The 22,001-nt window shown below is 47.3% G+C and overlaps 1 protein-coding gene across 1 annotated transcript in view; it reads right to left on the bottom strand.

The window, feature by feature from the left end:
• TXNDC5 (thioredoxin domain containing 5) overlaps positions 1 to 22,001 on the bottom strand; it is a 141,644-nt gene that overhangs the window by 59,034 nt on the left and 60,609 nt on the right. Inside the window, exon 4 of the mRNA XM_069613492.1 lies at positions 20,954 to 21,050. Coding sequence (XP_069469593.1) covers positions 20,954 to 21,050 — 97 coding nt within the window. The remainder of the gene's footprint in view (positions 1 to 20,953; positions 21,051 to 22,001) is intronic.

The following is a 22,001-nucleotide window of genomic DNA, read 5'->3' as shown; positions in this document are numbered from 1 at the left end:
TCTTCCAGCGCAGAGAGCCAGGATCGAGCAAGTGCACCACAAGGGGTCAAGTGAGGGGGAGGATCAAGTGCGAGAGGACTGGCAGGGGGTGCCGGGAACCAGTGAGACTGGATGCTCTAAAGCCAGATTGATGGCAGAGTGCCACGCTGTTTCAAGGTCACCAGACCCATGAAAAATGTTCCTCCTCAGACTGAAGCCTTCCAAAAGTCCAACTCTGACCTGGCTGCCCTTAAACACAAGTGTAGGGTAGCTGAGCGGAAATAGAATGCGTCTGGTGTACCATTTGACAAAATGGCTTGCCGCCTCCTTCAAAAGCATTATCGACTTTGCATCCAGGCCTGGGTAGGAATGATGGTTGCAGGTATCCATTCTGGGAGGATAAGCACCACTTCCCCCACCTGTCTTCGTAGGCCTACGCACAGAGGATTTATTTTTTAGCCTTCAAGGAGGAGTGTGTGAAAGCTCGTGACAGAGCTCTCCATGAGCCAGGTCTCTGATGGCAAGCACATCAAGATCCACGAGTTAGAGGAGGTTGCAGATGTCTCACGAGTGTTTGACGGCTGAGTGAGTGTTGAGTGGCAATGTAGAGCAGCTTGCCATCTTTCAGGGTCTTCCTCGGGGGAGCACAGGGGACAGTGGTCCCCTCAAACGATGGCAAGAGGGCCAGGGGGATAACGGAGGAAGGCAAAGGATCCAAGGCCCACAAGTTTGATACACGGGGGGTGGGGCACAAGGAGGGGGAGACCGAGCGGCATGCACCAGCTATTGGGACACAGATAGCCACCAGGTATATTCAGCAACTAAATTCGAAATTAAAGCAACTAAAGTCGAAAATAAAGCAGAACAGGTGAAATGTGCATTCACCAAGCGGGTGCCACTAGATAATTGGGAGTCAACGTGAGATGAAATAAGTAGGGAGGGGTTTGGGGGGTGAAGTCCCAGGCCAAGGAAGGATCGATGAGATTAGGTGAGGGACCTGACCTTTAGATGAATGACAGTTGCTCCCTTGGTTCAGTGTGTCCGTAGAGCGTGGCGTTCACCACAGCCTCAATTGCACGAGGTGGGGGCCTACAGACCCGGCCAAGGGAATAGACAGGGTCTTGGACAGTGGGCTGGCTAAAGCCTGCCAGTCCACCATAGGCCCAATTTTTTGTGAAATGGCCAATCCAATGCGTGCAGGTGGGAGGGAAGAGGACTGGGACCCGCTTGATGAATTAGTAGACGGCTACTGCCATCTTTGAATTGCCGTGAGACAGGCAAGAAAAAAAGGCTGCAGGCGCAGGTTAAAACTTCTGCCCAGGTTGCAGTGAAAACACAGGCAGGGAGAGCAAGATGCGCCATGTGAAAAAAAGCGCACACTGATGCAATGATGTAGCTGGGTGTCTTACCAGTGGCTTCAAGATGTTCTCGACCAAGCCAGAGATATTCTCAGCCAGAGTGCCTGACCCAGAGATGTTTGGACATCCAGGGTGGTTTCGTGTATTTTTTGGAGCATCTAGCTAGTACCAGATATTGGTTTTCTGCTATAATGCCCTGAATGGGTTACTACAAGTCATTTGGAAGTTTGTAGAGCTCTTTTGTTTTGTTGGGTCTTGCAGCATTTTGTAATCTCTTAAGTCAGAAAGTTTCCTGTGCGCCTCCTGCACATAGTCACATGCGCTCAATACGACAACAGCACCTCTTGTCTGCTGGTTTAATTGTAATACTATTGTTGGAGATTGGATATCCTTCCCCACCCCCCCCTTTCTGGAGGCGTCCGGTCATAGGAATGTTTAATGGGTTTGTCCAGTATGGCTGATGTTGCTTTATGTCTGAAGCTTTCAATGTATCAATCCAGTTTTGGGTTGCATCCAATGTCTGGGGTGCTTTTGTTTTCTGGCTCTGTTTGTGTCCCAATTGTTGACCATCTCATTGCTGTCCTGACTGTCATCCAGTTTGTCATGAAAGAATTCCTTTAAAAATCGAGTCATCTGAAGGTGGCTTCAAGATCGCGGCATGTGGCAGCGGCATTGGTGGTGGGTTAGTTATATTCCATTCTTTTGTTATCCTTCTGTGGTTGTAGCAGACATTAAAAAGTTTTTCATTACAATTCTGATGTGTATTTGTTTTCAGAATCTGGTGATAAGTTAAAGCCAGAGGGTTTTTGGACAGTCCCTTTGAGAGTCAGCTAACAGCGTGGGCTGTTGACCTCTGCCCCATTTCACACAGTGTACCATTTAGACCCTGAAGGTCACATGCGGGGGGTGGGACATCAAATGCATGCCTATCTGAGCAAAACCACAAATCCCGTACAGGCAGTCACAGATGTTCTGAAGGAGGGGCTTTGTAAGCTGCAATGTTTTTTAAATGGTTCATTCCATCTCTGCCTGAGGAAGTGGAGCCATTCCACAAAAGCTCAAATATGCTAAATAAATTACTGTTAGCCTGATTAAGGTTCCGACTTGTTTTCGTCTGGATAATAGGATATATATATATATATATATATACAGTAAACAATGAAGCTGTGTGACGACCTATAAATAATGCATTCCTGATAGAAGCTGCAATACTAGTATAAAAGCCTGTAAGGAATACATTACTCACCGTAATCGTATTTCTGGTTCTTGTAGCTGCTTAGATTCACATGCTATGCATAAGCCGACATCTAGTGGAAGCTGCAGAGTATTACAGTTGTTTTCGAAACTCGAAAATGGACGTCGAAATAGAGCATGCCAGTAATACTATCCCTAGCGTGACGTCCCCTGTACCCAGGTTTCCTCACACGTTCCCTCTGAGCAGTTACTACACTTGACGTCACAACACCTGCTGCTTAAACCAGCACCAAGCAAAACTCCAACCTTCACTGCTTTTGGCAAAATTGCAGTGTGACTCATTAACTGAAAAGGAACTGTTGATGGAAATATATATTATTTTTATTAGCATTTCCAATGATGCATACAAACAAGAAAAGAAGCCCTCCATCCACCCCCGCCTCTCCAAAAAGCGGATTTTTTTGTGGGCACCATTGCAGCATAAAAAAAAAAATAGCTTCTCAAATATTCCAACATCACACCCCAATCACTCCTGAACCTATCTAGCTCCCCCTGAATCTGTAGGTTATCCAGTCGATAGTATTTCCCACAGTTTGTGCAACCAGATAGTTGACGGGGGATCCATACTTTTCCAATTTTTTGCAAGCACTAACCATGAAGCTACAGCTAAAATACACATTTTTCTTCATTGGATTTGGAATTTGTCCTACCTCAGGCCCAAGCAACCCGCATACTCTCACCCACTAACAGAGAGCGTATTGCTGGATACATATACTTCATTTGTATTTTAACATTGTTCCAAAAACTCCCAATCCTTGGGCATTCCCACCAAATGAGTTTCCAGTCTCCCTCCGCCCTACAGCCCCTCCAACATCAGACGACGTGTTACACATTCTATGTAGCCCTTGTGGTGTATAATGCCACAGCATCATTATTTTAAACCACTTTTATCTTAATTGCAATGAGGGAGCCTATTTCGGAATGTGGTTTCACAGTTCTTACTGCAGTGTGCTCCTTCCCCTAAAGTTCCCTCCCATGCCGTTTGATGGGGCCAAATAGTTGGGGGATAACAAGCTCATACAAGTGATACAATTGCGACACCAAGTGTCTGTCTCCAGCATAGGTAGTTATATACATCTCAAAATGTGTTAAAAGGTCTGTTTGCAGCTTGCCTATTTTCAGGTTGCATCAGCCAATGTCTCATTCAACTATATTCAAATCTTTCTCTTAAGCCCAACTGCCTTTTACACAATTCAAACGTCGCTATGTCCCCTTCACTTGTCACGTCCACTAACTTCAAGCAACTGTGTTTCTTCCATTGGCTAAAAGCCCCTTTTGGCAGTCCTGGAGAGAACAGAGGATTCTCAAATGATGTCGTAAATGAAGTTATGTCGATGGGTGACCCTTCTTTAAATATCGGTCCCATAGGTCACATTTTTTCCTCAATAGCACACTTCAAGAGCTTAACGGTCTATCCTTTACTGGTAACCATAAAAGCACGCCAGTGACAACCCCTGCCACCGCTCTATATGCGTGCCCAAATTTCCCACCTACTGTTACTAAACCATTTGCGCATCACCTGTAACTAACCCGCTTCATAGTATTTGCTCAAGTTTGGAAGACCCAATTCTCCAATGCCCTTGGGGTTTGTGAACACCTCTAGAGAAACTGACGTTTTTTTTGCCAAATAAATTTAGATATCATGTCGTTTTGAAGAACTCCCGAGAGATTGGGATAGAAAGGTCTTGAAACCGGTAAAGTAATCTTTTCAACGTCACTATGTTAACAGTTGTAATACACCCCAACCAGGACACCCTCAGGGGGTCCATCTATTAAAGTCCTCCCTCATTTTCTGCAAAGAATCCAGCTAATTTGCCTTCTATAAATGAATAACCTTATTACTCCCCTTTATCCCCCAAATATGTTAGCTCACTACTGGAACTACCGGATGTACGAAACGGGGAGAATGTATACATATTAAGTATTTGCTCCTTTGAGAGTCATTGAGTTCAGACTGTCATTAATTTTAAGACCAGACAATTTCTCCTGCTCTTTCAATACGGTTACCAATGCCGGAATCGTAGTTTCAGGTTCTGTCAGCATTAGCAGATCATCTGCATATGCGTTTTTATTTATTTCTCCCCCAAAAATAATCCCGTTTTATAGCATTATTTTGCCAGATCGAGAATAACAAAGGTTCCAAATATTTTGCATATACTAACGGGGAAGGCGACAACCTAGTCTTGTCCCTCGTGCAATATTTAGAACTTTGATAGGGTTAGATTAATGGAAAGACGCATTACTGGGTCTTCATAATTGACCTCTACAATTTGTAGAAATTTTGGACCAAAACCCATGTTTCATGGTCTAATAGATAAGGCCATTCAACTCTAGCAATGGCCTTTTGGCATCCAAGGATAACAACGTGGTGGCCACATTTTTAATTGCCACTTTCTCTATCAGGTCGCGTTATTCCACGTTTGCATCCACATTATAGATCCAGATTGGTCCTCACCTATCAATGGTGGGAGAATATATTTCTATCTTTCAGCTAAAATCCCTGTGCAGATTTTTGCATCAAGATTTGATAGGTCGGTATGAACTGCATGATGTCGGTATGAACTGCATAATGCCAAATCCTTATTCAATTCCCCCCAAAGGATCACTTTTGCTTCTGTCATTGATCGGGTTATACTCCCATGGTGTTGAAACCAATTAAACAAGTTAGTTAATACCGCTACAAATTCTTTTTTGAATATCTTATAGAAGACCACTGTAAATCCATTAGGGTTGGGTGCCTTATTTATAGGGCTGGGTGCCTTATTTATAGGGAGACCCTTTATCACTTTTTCCACCACTTCCCCTCTTATATATCCCCCCCCACATCTCCGAAATCTCCCACTATTACTTGTGGCATCTATAATTCTTTCAGATACCCCTTTAATTGCCTCCAAATCTGAACACCCCAAAGAAAACAATTTTGTATCATTATGACAAAGGATTGCACAATATCCTGTGTTGTTGTGGCTATGGACCATCGCTCCGTTTTATCCCGTTAATATGGCGATTGGAGTTTTGTTGTTTCCATTGCCTTTCCAATAATGTGTCAGCTTTACATAGTAGCGTTGTTTATGATAAATGGGATTTCACAACCCGTTTAGTACAAAGTAATTCCAGTTGTCTAAATCTATTTATTGCACCCTTTACTTTTTTTCACCGTCAATTCCCTTTGAGCCTTGATTAAAGCTTCTTCCCATTCTCTTTCCAAGACATCAGTTTAAGCCGCATCGCCTGAAGTTGGATCATTTTGCCTCAAATTACTGCTTTAAATGCATCCCCCACATTATTCAAAGACACCTCTTCTGAAATATTGGTATTAAAGTAGTCATTCATTTTCTCTTTTTGTTTCTTGAGAAACCACATCTTGTACCACCTCTGTAGGGAATGACCACGACCATAATCGTTTCCAGCCCCTTGGGGTAACTCATGGGGGCATGCTCTGACACAGAAATTGGGTCTAGCTCTACATGCACCCATCATTCCCGGAGTACCCCCACACATTAAATTCTTGAAAACGAATGGTGCACCTACGAAAAACATGCATCCACCCTTTCCCTTTAACCCTTCAGAAATCTTTCAGAGCCATATTAAAAGTTTTCAAAGTGTCTGAAAGACCCACCCCCTTACTAAATGGGTAAGCGCTTCCATCTATTCTAGGGTCCCAAGCTAGATTGAAATCCCCAGTAAATAGCATTTCCCCTCAGCAAACTTTTCTAGCTTCTTTAATACCTTGTGTATAAGCTCTTCCTGTCCACAGTTCGGAACATACGCCCCTAAAGTCATGACCCCAGTCTCCCAGGTTTAGTTTTATAAAAAGATCTCTCCCATCAGGGTCCATCATTGTGGCACATACCTTAGCTTCTAACATATCTCTAAAACCAATCAAAACACTGACTGCCCTCCCCTTTGCATTAGCCTGAAAGATCTGCGAGAATTGATGCATTCTAAATCTGCTTGTCTACTCTCAACGCGAGTTTCCTGAAGCAAAACTATATTGATCAGTCCCCTCCTAGGTGCCCATCTCTAGCTTTTTCCTCTTCGTTGGGGTATTCAAACCCTGTACATTATGTGACAAAATTTGTATTGCTGCCATTGATTTGTACAAGTTGTATATCAGCAATTCCTGTTTGGACTTGTTCGGGGCAGGAGGACCCAGGCCCCGACCCCTTGCTCAGATAGCAGTTAAGTATGCACCAACATGTGTTACTCCCTTTGTCCCCACAGGCCATCCCCACCCCTTCTGGTCACCCCCCGCCCCCATGTGATGTTCCCTTGTGCCACCACCATTCTCGCACACAGGTGTAGCCTGTTTTGCTCGATTCCTCCACCCTGCATCCCCCACCCCCTCACACCTACTTCTGCAGGAGTCGGTCCTGATAAATTCTGGTTTCACCATCAGTCTTGTGGCCAATGCTGGATTTTACTTTTATGGACTTCATTCATTCACGGTTGGGTAACTCTCATGCTCAACTTCCTTTGCATCTTGTACTCATGGTGGCCCTGAATCATGCTGTTCCCATCTTCATCTTGTATCCTGGCTTGCAACATTATGTGTTACTACTGACTCCTGCAATTGTATTCACTCTCCCCTCTTTCTTCTCCACTCTTGACTGCCAACTCTCGGTTCTCTCCTCCTTTCCCTTCTCCCATCTCCCATCTCCTCCCCTTACTTTCTTCGATGCACTTGCTCTAGCAGAATTTTCCCTGGACCTAGTATGAAAGCAACCTCATCTGTCTCCTCCCCCGCCCCTCCCCTTACTGGTTTTTTCCTCCCCACTCCCTCCTGCACTATCTGAAATGTATTCAGGCCAAGTAGTCGCTTGTTTTGTTCGTCCCATCCCCTTCAGCACCCCTCTCCCTCACCTTTTGTTTTTCGCCGGCTCTACCAGCAATGTCGTCAGGCCTAGTACGATAGTCACCTGTCTGTTTCCAGTTCCTTCCCACTCTCCCCCTCCCTTCCTTATCTATGTCTTAGCTCTTGCACTATCGAGTATGATAGTTAATTTCACATCCTTATTGTTCATGGCCTGTAAGAATGTCGTATTTTCTCTCGTTTCCTCCCTTGCCTTGAAGCGCTTTGAAACACATTGTGTATAGGCGCTATATAAATAAACTATCATATCGACTACCTGTTCGGGTACTCCCAACAAAACCCCTTCCAGCAAGCCTGATCTTACCCCACCCCACCTCCCCTTTCCCCAAACCAACCCTCCCTCTCCCTCCCCCTCCCTCCCCCTCCCCCTCCCTCCCCCTCCCCCTCCCTCTCCCTCCCCCTCCCTCCCTCTCCCTCCCTCCCTCCCCCTCCCTCCCTCCCCCTCCCTCCCTCCCTCCCTCTCCCTGGACCAGACGTCCTATGACCCATCCCAATACTTCTTGGGAACCAGCCCATTTTCAATACCAATCCAAAATAACGAGCCTGGCACAGCCTAAATAGGCCCAGTCCTACTTTCCCCTACCATCCTGGTCTCTTTGGTCAAACCCCCCCCTACCAAATCCTGCCTCTGAGTTCTGACCTTCTTCCATGGTGAAACCGTGACGAACTATAAGCACTCCTACATGGACCTCCCTCCCAATTACGGTCTCTTATTAAGAGGACCTTTCATCTTTCCACTTCTCCTTCCTGCCGAGCCATACCATTCCCATAGTCTCCTTCCTTATCCAGCGGAGACCCGCTGGTCCATTCCTGTCCCCTCGTCTTCTTCCGAACCAAGGATGGAGTCCTTCTGAACATGTGGTAACCCTTTGCGGTTTACCATCCCAGTTGCACATCAAGCCAAATGGAAGAGTCCACTTGTAGTGAACCTGTCCGCTTAAGACCTGGTCACTGGCCCCATTGCTCTCCTCTTCTGTAGCAAGGCCACTGTCAAATCCTAGAAAAGCAGTATCGACCAAATGACTAATGTCCACGGGCCGCCCTCTAGTATTCCCTCTGACTTCATATGAATCGAGCACAGCCAAGACATCACAGTGTTTATCCCCCTGTCCACTCCTTCTTGGACTTACCCGATGAATCCAGTCTATTCAGATATCCTCTGGCTCCTTTTCATTTACCAAGTTCGCAAAGCATTGTTGTATTACCACTTTAAGGTTTGCATCCCTTCTTGTTTCAGCCAATCCCTTTATCCTTATGTTCGATCTTCGGGATCGATTCTCTAAATCGGTTTGTAATTCCAAATTGTGTGTGGCCGTTGAGATGTTCCAACAACTCTGAATTTTGCATGACATCTGTTGAGACCACTTAAACCCTGTTCTGCGGCATCCACTCTGCCCACCTTGAAGCGGCAACATAGTTCCTCCTCCTCCTCCTCCTCCTCCTCCTCCTCCTCCTCCCTCTTAATTTTCCACCAAGGGAAATGAGCCACACCTTTACCTTGCAAGATCACCAGGCCTGTCTGCTCATGTACCTGCAACTCTAAAAACCTCTAGGCCACTAGTCAGCCAGGCCTGCTCACTGACTTCTTCACATCCACGTCATTAAACTGCTTGCTATTTTTCAGCAACACATTGGAAGCTGCAATATACATTTCTTTTCCAAACCAAGTCTACATTGATTCTATGCATCAGCAACTAATATATCAAGCAAGATACCACATATTAAAAAGGGAATTAAATGTATGGCCTCGCAGTACAAGGACTATCCTTTATCATGCACAAAAAAAAGATAGTGATATTGTAAAGGAACTCTGCCTCGTTGGGGACTTGCAATATCCTTATAACATACAGTAGGGAGTAACTTTATCCCCTTATATAATACATGGTATATTGCAGACTCAAAGTCTGTAAAGGTTATTACAGGCTAGTTGGGGCATCACAAGTCACCTCTAATAAGACCAGTATGTATCACAACTGCAATGGCCAATAAGATGGCTCAGCAGGTTAAGCGCTCATTGCTGCGATATGTATTTGATCAGCAGGTTGGAAGTTCAAATCCCAGCAAGGTCGACCCTTCATCCTTTTGAGGCCAATGGAGTACCAATTTCAATTAGGCAATAAAATAATAATGTAGGTAAATACGTCCTTTGTAAAGCGCTGTGGATAAAAGCGCTATATAAATAGCGCTCAACTTTTGGACATCACAACGCCCGCTAATTGAACCAGGTTAGAGCAGTGGGTTACCATAAAGGTATATTTGGCTACTAATAGGCTTGGACCACTGGTGAAACCAAAACCAAATATTACCTGCCACAAGTCTATCCCCTAAAACCGATGTAGCAATATACAATTAACCGAGTACACAAATGGGTTGCTTAAGAAGCACCATTGTGAACCTTCGGGGTGACCCCAAGGCTGCATACTCTTAAGGAGTGAAAATTGTGGGGGTGGGGGGTAGGGAGGGGGGGGAACTTAAACGGTCCCTCTGACCACCATATAAATTGGATACCCCAAACATAGGGGGAAAAAGCAACAAGAAAAGAAAGGGGGCTCATGAAATGAGACTTGGGTGGGGGAGGGTCTCATGAAAGGAGACTGTATAACCTCAAAAAAATGAATTCTGTCCTAACAATTATGCCAAAATGAAGAAGCCTGCAAGTCAGGACGCTTGCTGCAACTTAACAAGACAAGACTGATGCTCTGCCAGTGTCAGAGGACAAGAGACCAGAAGGTATGAATTGGTGTTTCCTCACTTGGAGGCAACAAGTTATAAAGGTCTCAGGCTCGCAGAGAAGCCTTACTGCTCCTACCCAAAGCATATTAGTCACCAAGTGACAGGAGCACAGGAATGCCGATAATGAAGAGCACCAAGGGCCCATCACCACAAAACTCTGAATGGCATTCCAAGTTTCATTGGAACTCAGAAGACTATGTTCTTGCCTATTACATGCCTTTCATATGCCAGTTATCAGAACTACACTGCTTACTTACAGCAAAACTGCATTGTACCCCAGCTACAAGAGTTTGTCATTTCAGCAGGTCAATCGTTGTCCTTGTTACCTCTAGCACTTCGCTGCAACCTTCTGGGGTCAAGCAGAACCAGACAAAACTAGTGCTGTCGCTACTAGTGCATTTGAAATCCAAGCTTAGCACATTTGGCAGACAGCCATGTGTGTATGCATTGGGCAAAGAAAGACAGACCCACAGTGAGCCAGCAAAGCTTCTTAGGTGCTGCACTCTTAAGGGGCAGGCACAGATGAACACCCTAGGCTCAGCCCTGTGGAAAAGAGGCAGAACAGGATAGTTAAACAGGTGCAGTGGAAGAGAAAAAAAGGAAGTCTATCCAATATAGAGATCAAAACATGTTGATACAGGAAAAATGCAGAGATTAAAATGATGCATGCCTTAGGTACCCAACTGGAGGACGAGAGTTCAGGTCAGTGACTTCCACAGACGTCACTCAAAACATTCAAATCAGTTGAAGAGTCTAAAAATTCCTGTTAGTGAAAGGATTTTCCATTTGTAAGTAAACAAAGCTATTCAATGATGTAAACATGAAAAGGAAAGCTCTGTTATAAAACAGCTGATCGGTTAAACATTTGAGAGTAAGCACAAGTTGAAGTCCAGACCCCCTTCCACTCCATGTGAATCAACGGGTCAAAGGCAACGCAAAAGCGTTGCGGTCATGGCGAACCAGAATAGTCAGGGACAGCACAAGTTGCGGTTCAATGCAAGGTCCAAGGGTATGCAGATTAAAAACCCAGTTCATGGAGGGCAACCTATATATAGCCCTGTACATCATTAATGGATCACAGAGATGCAAACATTAAAGCAGAGGTATAATGCCACAAGAACAATAGCCGACGATGCATACCTAGTAGTCATGCGCTGCTCCAGCAGTTCAAATAAGGCAAGACTGGATTCCTCCAATAGCCATTAAATGTCCGTCAATTTCTCCTGGCAGACTCATTGTGCAAGGTCCATCAGGTAAGTGCTCATGGAGAAAGGAAACTGAGGGGATTAAGCAATCTGGTCCTACCAGGTCAGAGGGAGCGACCATAGATTCAGTAGTCCTCAGGCCACTTTAAGTCTTCCACAGAAGCCAGCAGCAATTCACGTTTGTTTGCAAGGTTTAAGACCAGATACCAACGCACAACCTCGTCTGCCTGAAGGGGAGGAGGGTGGGGGGATGATTGACTCTTAAGGCTCCTTTAAGAGTCCCAATGATTGATAAAAGGTGCACAATTCCCCCATGTTATAAATTTGGCGCCCACCCAAACCGCAGTGGTTGCCACATCCAAATCATCCCGGACAAACAAACCAAGTTGGATTCGGTTGTGACTAGTATCAACCCCGTTCACATAGCCGGCCAATGGCTGCCCTGGGCTCCCAACTTGGGTTTCACAGTAAGGCCAAGACCATATGTGACCACATGCTTTTTTCGATGGGCGCAGAGTAAACCAACTGTTAAGTGTTTCTGGACTGCCAAAACAGTGCCATTTTAAAGCCACACACATGAGCCTTCTCAAACGTCTATTGCCATGTGCAACCATATTAAAAACACACAAAAAGACAACAAGCTGAACATCCAGCTCAGCAGGCCAGGGGCTGCTCGGTGAAAACCTACATGAAAGCACGCCCGCAGTATTAACACCTGAGGAACACAATACACAGGTGCACCTCTAGTGAGGCACTGAATGAGAACTAATTGCAGAACATGGTCTGAATGAGTCAGAGCAAGAAAGCAAAACAAATGCGGGACACTCACACAGGCAAAGCTACGACTTAGACCCAATGGTGATATAGAGCTCATTTGCTATTGGGTCGACCTGTAAAAGTGGCCGGTAACAGCATCAGTACTATATTCCATTCATCCAATCAGAAATGACCTCTATTGTTAGTTCATAAGGCAGGCTGACCTTGGATCATATTTATAGTAGGAGGAACCTTCGGGGACTGGACAAGCAGATTTGGTTCCCAAATCTTCCAGACATTCAGACTGAGCCTCATTTGTAAGGTGACAACCTCAGCATTTTAAAAACTCGTCCAATTACATTTTGCCTAGATGTAACCTTTACCTCCCAGAGTAAAAGCCATTTCCACAACATTTGTGTTGGCAGCAGCTGAATGCTTTATGTTTGTTACTATATTCCAAGTACCCGATTGCCAGCCCAAGATTCGTGGGTCAGTGTCCCCAAAAATGGATAACAAAGATGCCGTTGTAAAGGAGGGGGCATGGGGGTGAGGGAAGCAGACTGGAAAGCCTGTAGAGAGAATTAAAAAAAATACACATTTCTACCGCAATCAAAAAGGTACAAAGAGCGAGAGATGCAATGCTGGATGTTGTCATCTGGAAGACAAACACAAAAGGAGTTGGCAGGTGAGAAGCCCCAATCGCAGGGGATTAAAAGATAAGGGAACTACAGGGCAGGTTAGTTACACAAATTACAAACAATGTATACCCATATCAGTCTCCAATTAAGAGCAAACGTAACAATAGATATCCACAGCAGCAAAGGGCTGAATGTACACATATGAACTTTGGAAGTGGTACAATTATAAAAAAAAATAATAATTTTTAAAAAAGTGGGGGCGTGGCTTGGACGGCCATGTAAGGGGTCGCACTCTAGAGGAGCTCCGCTGATCCTGTTTTGATCCTGATGGAGGGGTACGTCCACGGGGGCCGGCCGACGCTGGAAATCGATGTCCAGGTGTGGGAATGCCACCACTACACCCGGTGAAAGTTTGGGATGTCTGGGAGGCCCAGAAACCAAAATAAATGCGATTGACTGGGACGAGCCCTGAGCAGGCGGACAAGACAAAATGGCGGCGACACGCTGCGAACACCGAGGTCGCGATCCCATGGGTCCCTTTGCTTGAAGACTAATACACGTGAGCGCCGCCTAGGACGCACGGTGGCCCTGCGAGTTGGAGAGCCGAACGGATGTAGCTGTGACGACGGGACCGTGGGCCCGGTGGTTGGGGTGCTCCGGGCGTGTTGGATGCCCCATGGTGTGGTGGGCCAGGCTTTGAGCATTGAGTGGCGTGACTTCCCTTCGGTGCCTGGCGGGACGGGCCCCCGCCCGACTCATACAACAACATGACTACGAGAGGTGTCGTAGTCAAACAGCCCACGATGGAGGCTTACGCCAAGTCCCCCTCAGGGGCGGAAGGAGGCAAGAACAAAGAGACCCCCGTGACGGCCGCGGAGTCACCGGGCACGATACAGGAGGTGCTAGCGGCGATTGCGGACTTAAAAATGTCATGGGAGACCAAGTTAGGCCTCGCCATGAAAGAGCTACAGGAAGGCTTAAACCTTAAGATCGGTGCCGTCCAGGAGGAGGTGAATCTGCTTAGACTGGATGTTAGGGCGATCTCGGAGCGCACGGGGACCATCGAGAAGGAGACGGCCACGAACACGGCAGACTGCGCTGCTCATAAAAAGGAACTGCACGCCCTCGTGCAACGGGTGGGCAACCTGGGAGGACAGAGCGGAGCAGGCGGAGGGACGTGTCAGGCGCAACAATATTCGCATCGTGGGCCTACCTGAAGGAACGGAAGGGCCAGACCCCACGGAATTTGTGGAATCCATGTTTTTGCAGGAGATTACCGGCGGGGTACTGACCCAGGGGTTTGCAGTCGAGAGGGCGCATAGGGCCCTAACCAGGAGGCCGCCTCCTGGGGCCGCCCCGCAGCCGGTGATCGCGAAAATTCTGAACTACCGAGATCGTGAAAAGATTCTTGAATTCTTTCGAAAAGGGGGAACGATTGATAGAGGATCGGCCAAGATCACGGCCTACCCTGACTACACGCTACAAGTACAGCGGAGTCGGATGCACTTCGGGGCGGTGAAAAGGAGACTTCGTGAAGCTGGCCATCGCTACATGCTACTCTACCCAGCCAAATTGAAAGTTTTCTACAGAAACAGATCCCTGTTCTTTGAAACACCGACTGAAGCGATGGACTGGCTAGACGCGCTGGGCAGTCCTCAAGAATCGGGCATCCAGGCAGAGACTACGGAAGATAAGTAGCTTACGGCTGGGTCGCCTAGGGCAATGGGGCCAAGACATTGGGACTTGAATATAGTCATTTATACGGTATATGATGCGTATGATGTGGTGTTGACTGGCCCATTGGGTGTGCCTACCCGTGGTTACTTGGTTGGGAGCTCCAAGAGGCTTCCTTTGTCCCCAGTAGTAACATATCTAGTTAGTTAGGTCGCTGTTACATCGGCGACGCCCTGCGGTGTCCTACTCCTTGAATACGGGATAAGACCAGACGCGGGTGGGCCCGAGATCCAGGGATGGAGCTGGGCTTTTGTTGGGATGGGAGGGGTTGTTTGCTGTGGTGTGTAGTTGGGAAACAGGGAGGGGGGGACAGGGATCAAGGGCGGAAGAGCCGGCGGAGCGTTAGACCAAAGGGGTATTGTGGGGAGGGCGGGGCTGAATACAGACCAAACCGATGGCATCGGATAGTCTTCGCATAGCTACCTGGAATGTCCGAGGCCTCAATAGTTACCTCAAGCGGAACAAGGTAATGCTATACCTGAAGAGGATGCGGATAGACATAGCCCTGCTACAAGAGACCCACCTCACCAGGGAGAAATTGGAGGTGGTCAAGAGGAAGTGGAAGGGCAAGGTAGTGGGTGCCACGTACTCGGCATATGCTAGAGGGGTCATCACCTGGGTGGCGCCGCACGTGCCGTTCCGGGTGCTTGACTCGATAGCGGACCCGGAGGGTAGAATGGTGGCGATAACAGGACTCCTGGAGAACAGGGAAGTACACATCCTCAACCTGTATGCCCCCAATCATGATACTGCAGCCTACTTTAGATCCCTCTATGGCAAACTTGGCCCCTTGGTAGGGGGTGCTATGGTGTGGGGTGGGGACTTCAATTGCGTCTTAGATCCCAAAATCGACCGGTCCGCTGATACCAAAGGGAAAATGTCGCCGGCGGCCAAGGCGCTCTGGGACCTGGGACTGGTAGATGTGTGGAGGAAACTCCACCCCACAGAGAGGCAGTATTCGCACTATGCGGCGCCATACGATTCATATACGAGATTGGATTATGTGTTTGGAACTGCCGAGATAGCGGGCGAAATAGTGGGGGCGGAATACAAGGCTCGAGTATTGTCGGACCATTCGCCCCTGGTGGTAGAGTGGCGACACCAACCCCCTAGGCCTCGGGTCCCCACATGGAGGCTCCGGTCGGAGGTACTGCAGGATGAGGGATTCTGGGAAGACCTGAGGGTTGCCATCGGGGAATTTTTTGAGATAAACACGGGTAGCGTGCGCTCTGCGGGAACTCTGTGGGAGGCCTTTAAGGTAGTGGTGCGCGGAGTGGCCATCTCTAAATCCAAGGGACTTCAAGGGGGTATCGGGAGGGAACTTCAGGACACCGAAAGGGAACTGGAGAGCCTAGCTCGTCTCGAGAACGCCACTCAGGAAGACAAGACTAGGATGAGGGACCTTCAGGTGGCGTGCAGTGCTCTTTGGGATCGACTATGTAGATTGAACCATAGGAAATACACCGAGCGGCTGCACGCGGGAGGCGACAAGCCAGGCAGACTGCTGGCCTGGCTGTACAAGAGCGAGTCCCCCCCCCCCCCCCAGTGGTTATTCATGAGATCCGTGGTGAAGACGGTTGTCTTCGCAGCACTCAGGATGGGGTGAACGAGGAATACCTCAGGTTCTACAAACGTTTGTATGAGGACACTGGGGAGGACAGGAGCCAGGACATTCTGAACACACTGGAAGACATTGGCCTTCCCACCCTAGACGACCAGGAGCGGGAGGAACTGGACGCCCCCATCACTTCTGATGAGCTGGAGGTGGTGATCCGGGGCCTCCCCACGTGTAGGGCACCTGGAGCGGATGGACTGCCTAGTGAGTTTTACAAGGTGTACGTGCAGGAGCTGCTCCAGCCACTGCTGGCCTTGTTTAACGAGGCATACGAACGGGGAGAACTCCCGCTGTCCCTCTGTGAGGCCATGATTGTCCCATTACTGAAACCAGGCAAGCCGGCTGTTGAGTGTGGATCTTATAGACCTCTGTCCATGCTAAACCAGGACAGCAAAATACTCACGGCGGTGCTGGCCAATAGGTTGAAGAAGGTAATTGGCAAGCTGATCCACCCGGATCAAACGGGATATGTCCCAGGCAGGAATATCAGCGATAACCATAGGAGGCTGCACCATGTTATCGACCACACCAAGGATGACACGGGCGAGATGGCGGTAGTGTCGCTGGATGCGGTCAAGGCCTTTGATTTAGTGAGATGGCCTTGGCTGAAAGCGGCCCTACGGGGATACGGCGTGGGCCCTGGGTATATCAGATGGGTCCAGTTGTTATATAGCAGCCCGGTGACAAGGGTCAAGACTGGGGCCACAGTCTCGGATGCCTGGTAACTCAGCAGGGGGACCAGGCAGGGATGCCCTTGGTCACCCATGTTATATATACTCGCGCTGGAGCCGCTGGCGATATGCCTGCGGCAACAATACGGAGAGGTGGGCATTAATACCGCCTGCGGCAGCCACTTAATATCTCTCTATGCGGACGATATGCTGCTTTACTTACGCTACCCGGAGGAGAACCTGCAGTACGTACTGGAAGTACTGGATCATTATGCTGTCCTCTCGGGCATATCAGTGAATCCCAGGAAATCTAGCCTGTTCCCTCTGGGCGGGTACAGGGAAGTCCCGCTGGAGAGGCTGCCCGTGTTGCCAATACCATGGCGGACCGACACGTTTAGGTACCTGGGGGTAAATATTTACCACCGGATTGAAGCGGTACACAAACATAACACAGAGAGAGCCATAGAGGGGGTCAGGAGTAGCAGGACATTCTGGTCCAGATTGCCCCTGTCCATGATGGGGAGGGCGGCTTTGCTGAAAATGGTGGTCCTTCCCAGACTCCTGCATTTCTTCGTGAACGTCCCACATTTGATCCCCAGGAGCCTATTTGTACGACTTCATAGTATGTGTAGGGGCTTAGTGTGGGGTAACTCCAGAAATAGGGTGGCCCTGTGGAAGCTCCAGAACTCGTACGAGAAGGGGGTATAGGCTTGCCCAACTTCGAATTATATTATCTGGCGGGGCAGCTGTTGTATGTGGCCAGGTGGTTGTCTGATGATTCGGAGGAATCTAGGTTGCTGCGGGAGGATGCGGCCCCATACTTCCTGAGAGAGGTGGTGTGGCTACAAAGGAATAAACTGACGGGAAGAGGGCGGCTATTGAGGTTGGGATGGGAGGTCTGGCACAGAACGTGGAAACTGATGGGGGAGCCAGAACCGCTATCTTGGCAGGTCCCGCTGGTGGCCCTGTGCGAAGACGACTCCCAACTGTTTCAGTCTGTCCGTAGGCACTGGGAGCCGGTGGGCCTGGCCACGCTCGGGGACATATGGCGGGAGGGGGAGGCGTTGGACTTCCAAAAGTTGCAGGATGAGACGGGGATGCACAGAGGCCAGTACATCACCTATGCCAGGCTAGTGCAACGAGTAAGAGAGAGATGGCCGGTGACGGCACTGGCAGATGATCCCGATGCCACCCTTGAAACTATGTATGATGTCTCAGAAGGCGGGCATGAAATATCACGGATATACGAACTCCTCAGAACGAAGGCTGGGAAAGAGTTGCCCCAACTGAGGCATGAATGGGAGGAGGATATGGGTGGACTCATGACGGAGGGTCAGTGGAAAAGGGTCCTGGGGTATCATAAAAAGGTGTCCCGAAATGCACGGCTCCAACAACTCCAGTTCTACATTACTCACAGGGCCTACCTGACTCCCCAGAAGATCGCACGGTTCGGAGGCTCGATCACTCAAAAATGCCCCAGGTGTGGCGAGGTGGACGCTGGGTTGCTACACATGTTTTGGGCCTGCCCGGAAGTGTATAGATTTTGGGAGGAGGTTAAGATGAAGCTCGCAGGTGGGGGAGTGGTGTTGGACGTGGGATCTGCCTGGTCGTGTATGCTTGGGATCTTCCCCAGGCCCAGACACTTTAGGCACCTGAGCAAGCTGAGGGACCTGGCATATGTTCTGGCCAAACGCAGGATTGCCATGAACTGGAAATCGGCTAGCAGGCCGAGAGTGGAATTATGGTGGGCGGACCTTATGAGGTGGGCGGAGGCTGAATCCGTGGTATGGTTTGAAGCGGTCACTAGAGGGGGCGAGGAGGAGATAGGGCCCTAGCTGACGACAATTAGTGGTCTCTATGACCAACCCACAACAGGGTTTGGACGAATCTGAGAATTCGGAAGATGAGCCTACGGACAATGTTCCACCTGACAGTGCCCCGACTGAAGATACAAGGGAGCCGGATCTCGATTGATGGGGGGTGGGGGGAGTTTTTTCGTATTTTCTTTTCTGTTTCTGTAAATAATTAATAGTTGTATTGTGTTGTGTGTTTGTTTTTCTAAAATATAAAATCAATAAAATATTTAAAAAAAAATAATAATAATTTTTAAAAAAGTCTTCAGACACCCGTCGGATTACAAAAAAGGGGGTGGGGGAGAGAAGATCGAGGTGCAACCGTCAGACTGACCAGTGCTGATCATCTTGCAAAAGGCTGGCCACAGAAGAGAATTTTAAAGCAGCTATGTTCAAGAAAATGCTCTAACAGGGTAAAGGCCCTCTTTTTCTAGACCCGACTCCTTAGACCACGCAGAGGGCAGGGCGAGCAAGATACAAGCCATTAGGGAACAGCTTCATGATCTTGCGGTCCAGATGACTGTAGTTTGCAAAGCTCAGAGTACAGTAGAACGGTAAGCTCTTGAGAAGCATCAAGAAAAAGCCAAATAGTACCTGTGACTTCAACTGCACTGTTATAGTTTGTGTGTATGTGTACACACATACATATAACTCCCCCTCCCCACCCCACCCCCCCCAAGGAATTTGGAAAAGGGGGTTTCCATCCAGAGGGAATTTATTCTACTGCATTTGCACTGCCACATGCCACACCCCTTCGATATTGATCATGTTCATGATGTTGGCTGCTAAACGCCAAGTGCCTAACACAAAGTCCAAAGCAATAAAAACAAACAAAAAAAAAGCTAATTTTAATGTCAGTAAGACCTCCCACTGAAGTGTTCAGAAAAATAAAAATTGGCTTGATGCTGCACAAAATGAAAACACTTATTGGGATTATGTCTGTTATTTTCCGGAACAGTTATTAAAAAGAAGCACTGGGAGCATAACGCAGAATTGAATCCAGAAATCACCTCTTGAGCATCAAAAGGCACAAAGGTGGAAAAAGTAGTCTTTTGAAGGACAGACTAGAAATAAATGTATATGCTAAGGACAGTTGTAAAAAGCCAACATGGGTGGAAAGAAAATTTAAGTGGTGTGGAATTAATTGAACTCCAATCACTGATGAAATACAAGTATGATCTATACAAAGGATTAATAAAGAATCTATCACCCCTAAGATGCTATGAAATTACAAAACAGATAAAGGGTTGAAATATTGCTCAGAAAACATTTCTTTTCTGGACACCAATTGGCCATGAAAACCCGGAAAATAAATTGCTTGGAGCTACTGAGCTTCTATCCTACAAAAGCTTGGTTAGCTTGTCACTAACAGCAAAGCGCTACTTTTGAATGCCCGGGTAACCCGTTCCATACAGACACGTTATAACACGGTTTAGGTCACCCCCAGAACCCATGTTACATGCAGTGCGTCATACATCATATAAACAAAATTATAATTTACATCTTACGTGGAAACTACATTTGTGGCACGTTATGTACATGTTCCTAATTTCCCAGAAGTACCAGTGGCATAGTGGGTATTGGCTTATGACCAGGAGCCGCTTTCAGTTCCTACTGATGAAAGCATTACTTTGATCACAGCAATATGACAAGATGGCCATGGATCTTTGTTTAGTGACATCAATCCTCCTTAAAGACAAACTCCACAAGGTGGCCTCATCAGAACGCTTTTCATACAACAAAAGTGTTTATTGGGCACCAGCTAAAACAAAAACCTATCGCCCATATATATCTAAACTACTACAGATATTAAAAAGCTAGAGTGATTTCCAACTACATAGTATGACCACAGTCAACTTATTGCATGAACAAGTCAAGAAAGTGAACATGGTTAGCGAAACTAAGGCAACCTTACAACACTACCAAGAACCTAAGACATTTTTTTTTCTTTTTTTAAACAAAAGGATGGGGGTGCCTATGGTTACAAAACACTGGACCCCTGATGGCGGTATTAACAATTACAGCCTAAAATATCAAAGTTTAAGTGAACTGGGGTACCGACAGATGCTAGGCACGCCTATCTTTACATGTTATGCTCTTCTCCCATATAGGATCACTTTTGTCTTCACTGGATGAATAGACAGCGAAGGGCAAAAGAGTACACGCTAGCCCTACAAAGGGGAAACTAACAGTAAAAGTGCAGTAAATAACATTTTGAAATCTAATATAGAGAAGGAAAATGCTGTTGCACCAAGCTACTCAAGTTAAGTAATAAAGGAAATACCTTCTGAAACGTGCGTGTTAAAGTTGGCTGCTGTGAGCTCATACAAGCCTTGCTTTGCTTCGGGCGCTTTGGGTTGTTCTGGTTCAGGCTCTGGCTGCTATAAAAATACAAATATACAGAAAAAAAAAATCATGAGTTGATCACAACTTGAGATTAGTAGCTTCAACACACCATACAAATGACGTTTTCTTAATATAAAGTTTTAAAATACGTCCACAGAGTATCATACACGTTTTGGTGTATGGCTATATTGAGATCTTTGAAGAGAGTGCCCAAAAGCTCCAAGTAAAGGTTAAAAAGGATTGTTGAGAGGATGGAGCCTTGAGGGGACTCTGCAGGAGATCTTGATCTGGCAACAGTTTGAACTGAACAGCCTGTTGTCTGCCTGAGAGGTAGGAGGTAAACCAATTCAGGACAGGGCCTGAGAATCCCATGCGGTCAGCAAGGAGGGAGAGAAGGATGCAGTGGTCGACCAGGTTGAATGCGCCCAAAAGGTCAAGGAGAATGAGGAGTCATGAGTCACTCTTATCTAGGATTTGAAGGGCATCATCCACCACCTGAATGGTGGCTGTCTCGGTGCTACACTTGGGGCGGAAACCCGACCCGACAAGTAGCTGTAACTACTTTTTCCAAGATTTTGACAACAAACAGGAGGTTCAGAATGGGCCGGTAGTTGGGTAGGTCAATCTAAAAGAGGTTGTATAAGACCAGTTTCAAGGGCGTCGGTGAATGATCCTTCTGTGAGGGAGGCATTGATGGTGCAGAGGAACGCATGGTCCAGAGGAACAGTCTGCATGCCAGAGTACTAATGCTGTGAGGTTGATTTCATGGTCTCTTGGATTTGGTCATTATTCTAAGTCCATTGCATCGAAGAGGGCTTTGCTCCTGTTGGAGGCTGCCGCAATAGTGGTTGAGTAGTAGCAGCTTTGGACTCGACATTCAGAATCCTACGGTTTGCACAGAAAGATTTGAGGTTTGTGAGGTCTCCAGAGATATGTTTTTGTTCCACTGTTTCTCTAGGGCTCTGAATGAGTTTTCTGGAGGCTAG

This window comes from Ambystoma mexicanum, chromosome 5p (assembly GCF_040938575.1).
Source record: "Ambystoma mexicanum isolate Mex_15411 chromosome 5p, UKY_AmexF1_1, whole genome shotgun sequence".
In the NCBI taxonomy this organism is placed as follows: Eukaryota; Metazoa; Chordata; class Amphibia; order Caudata; family Ambystomatidae; genus Ambystoma; species Ambystoma mexicanum.
The sequence above is the reverse complement of the archived record's forward strand: the minus strand, read 5'-3'. Positions and strand labels throughout refer to the sequence as shown.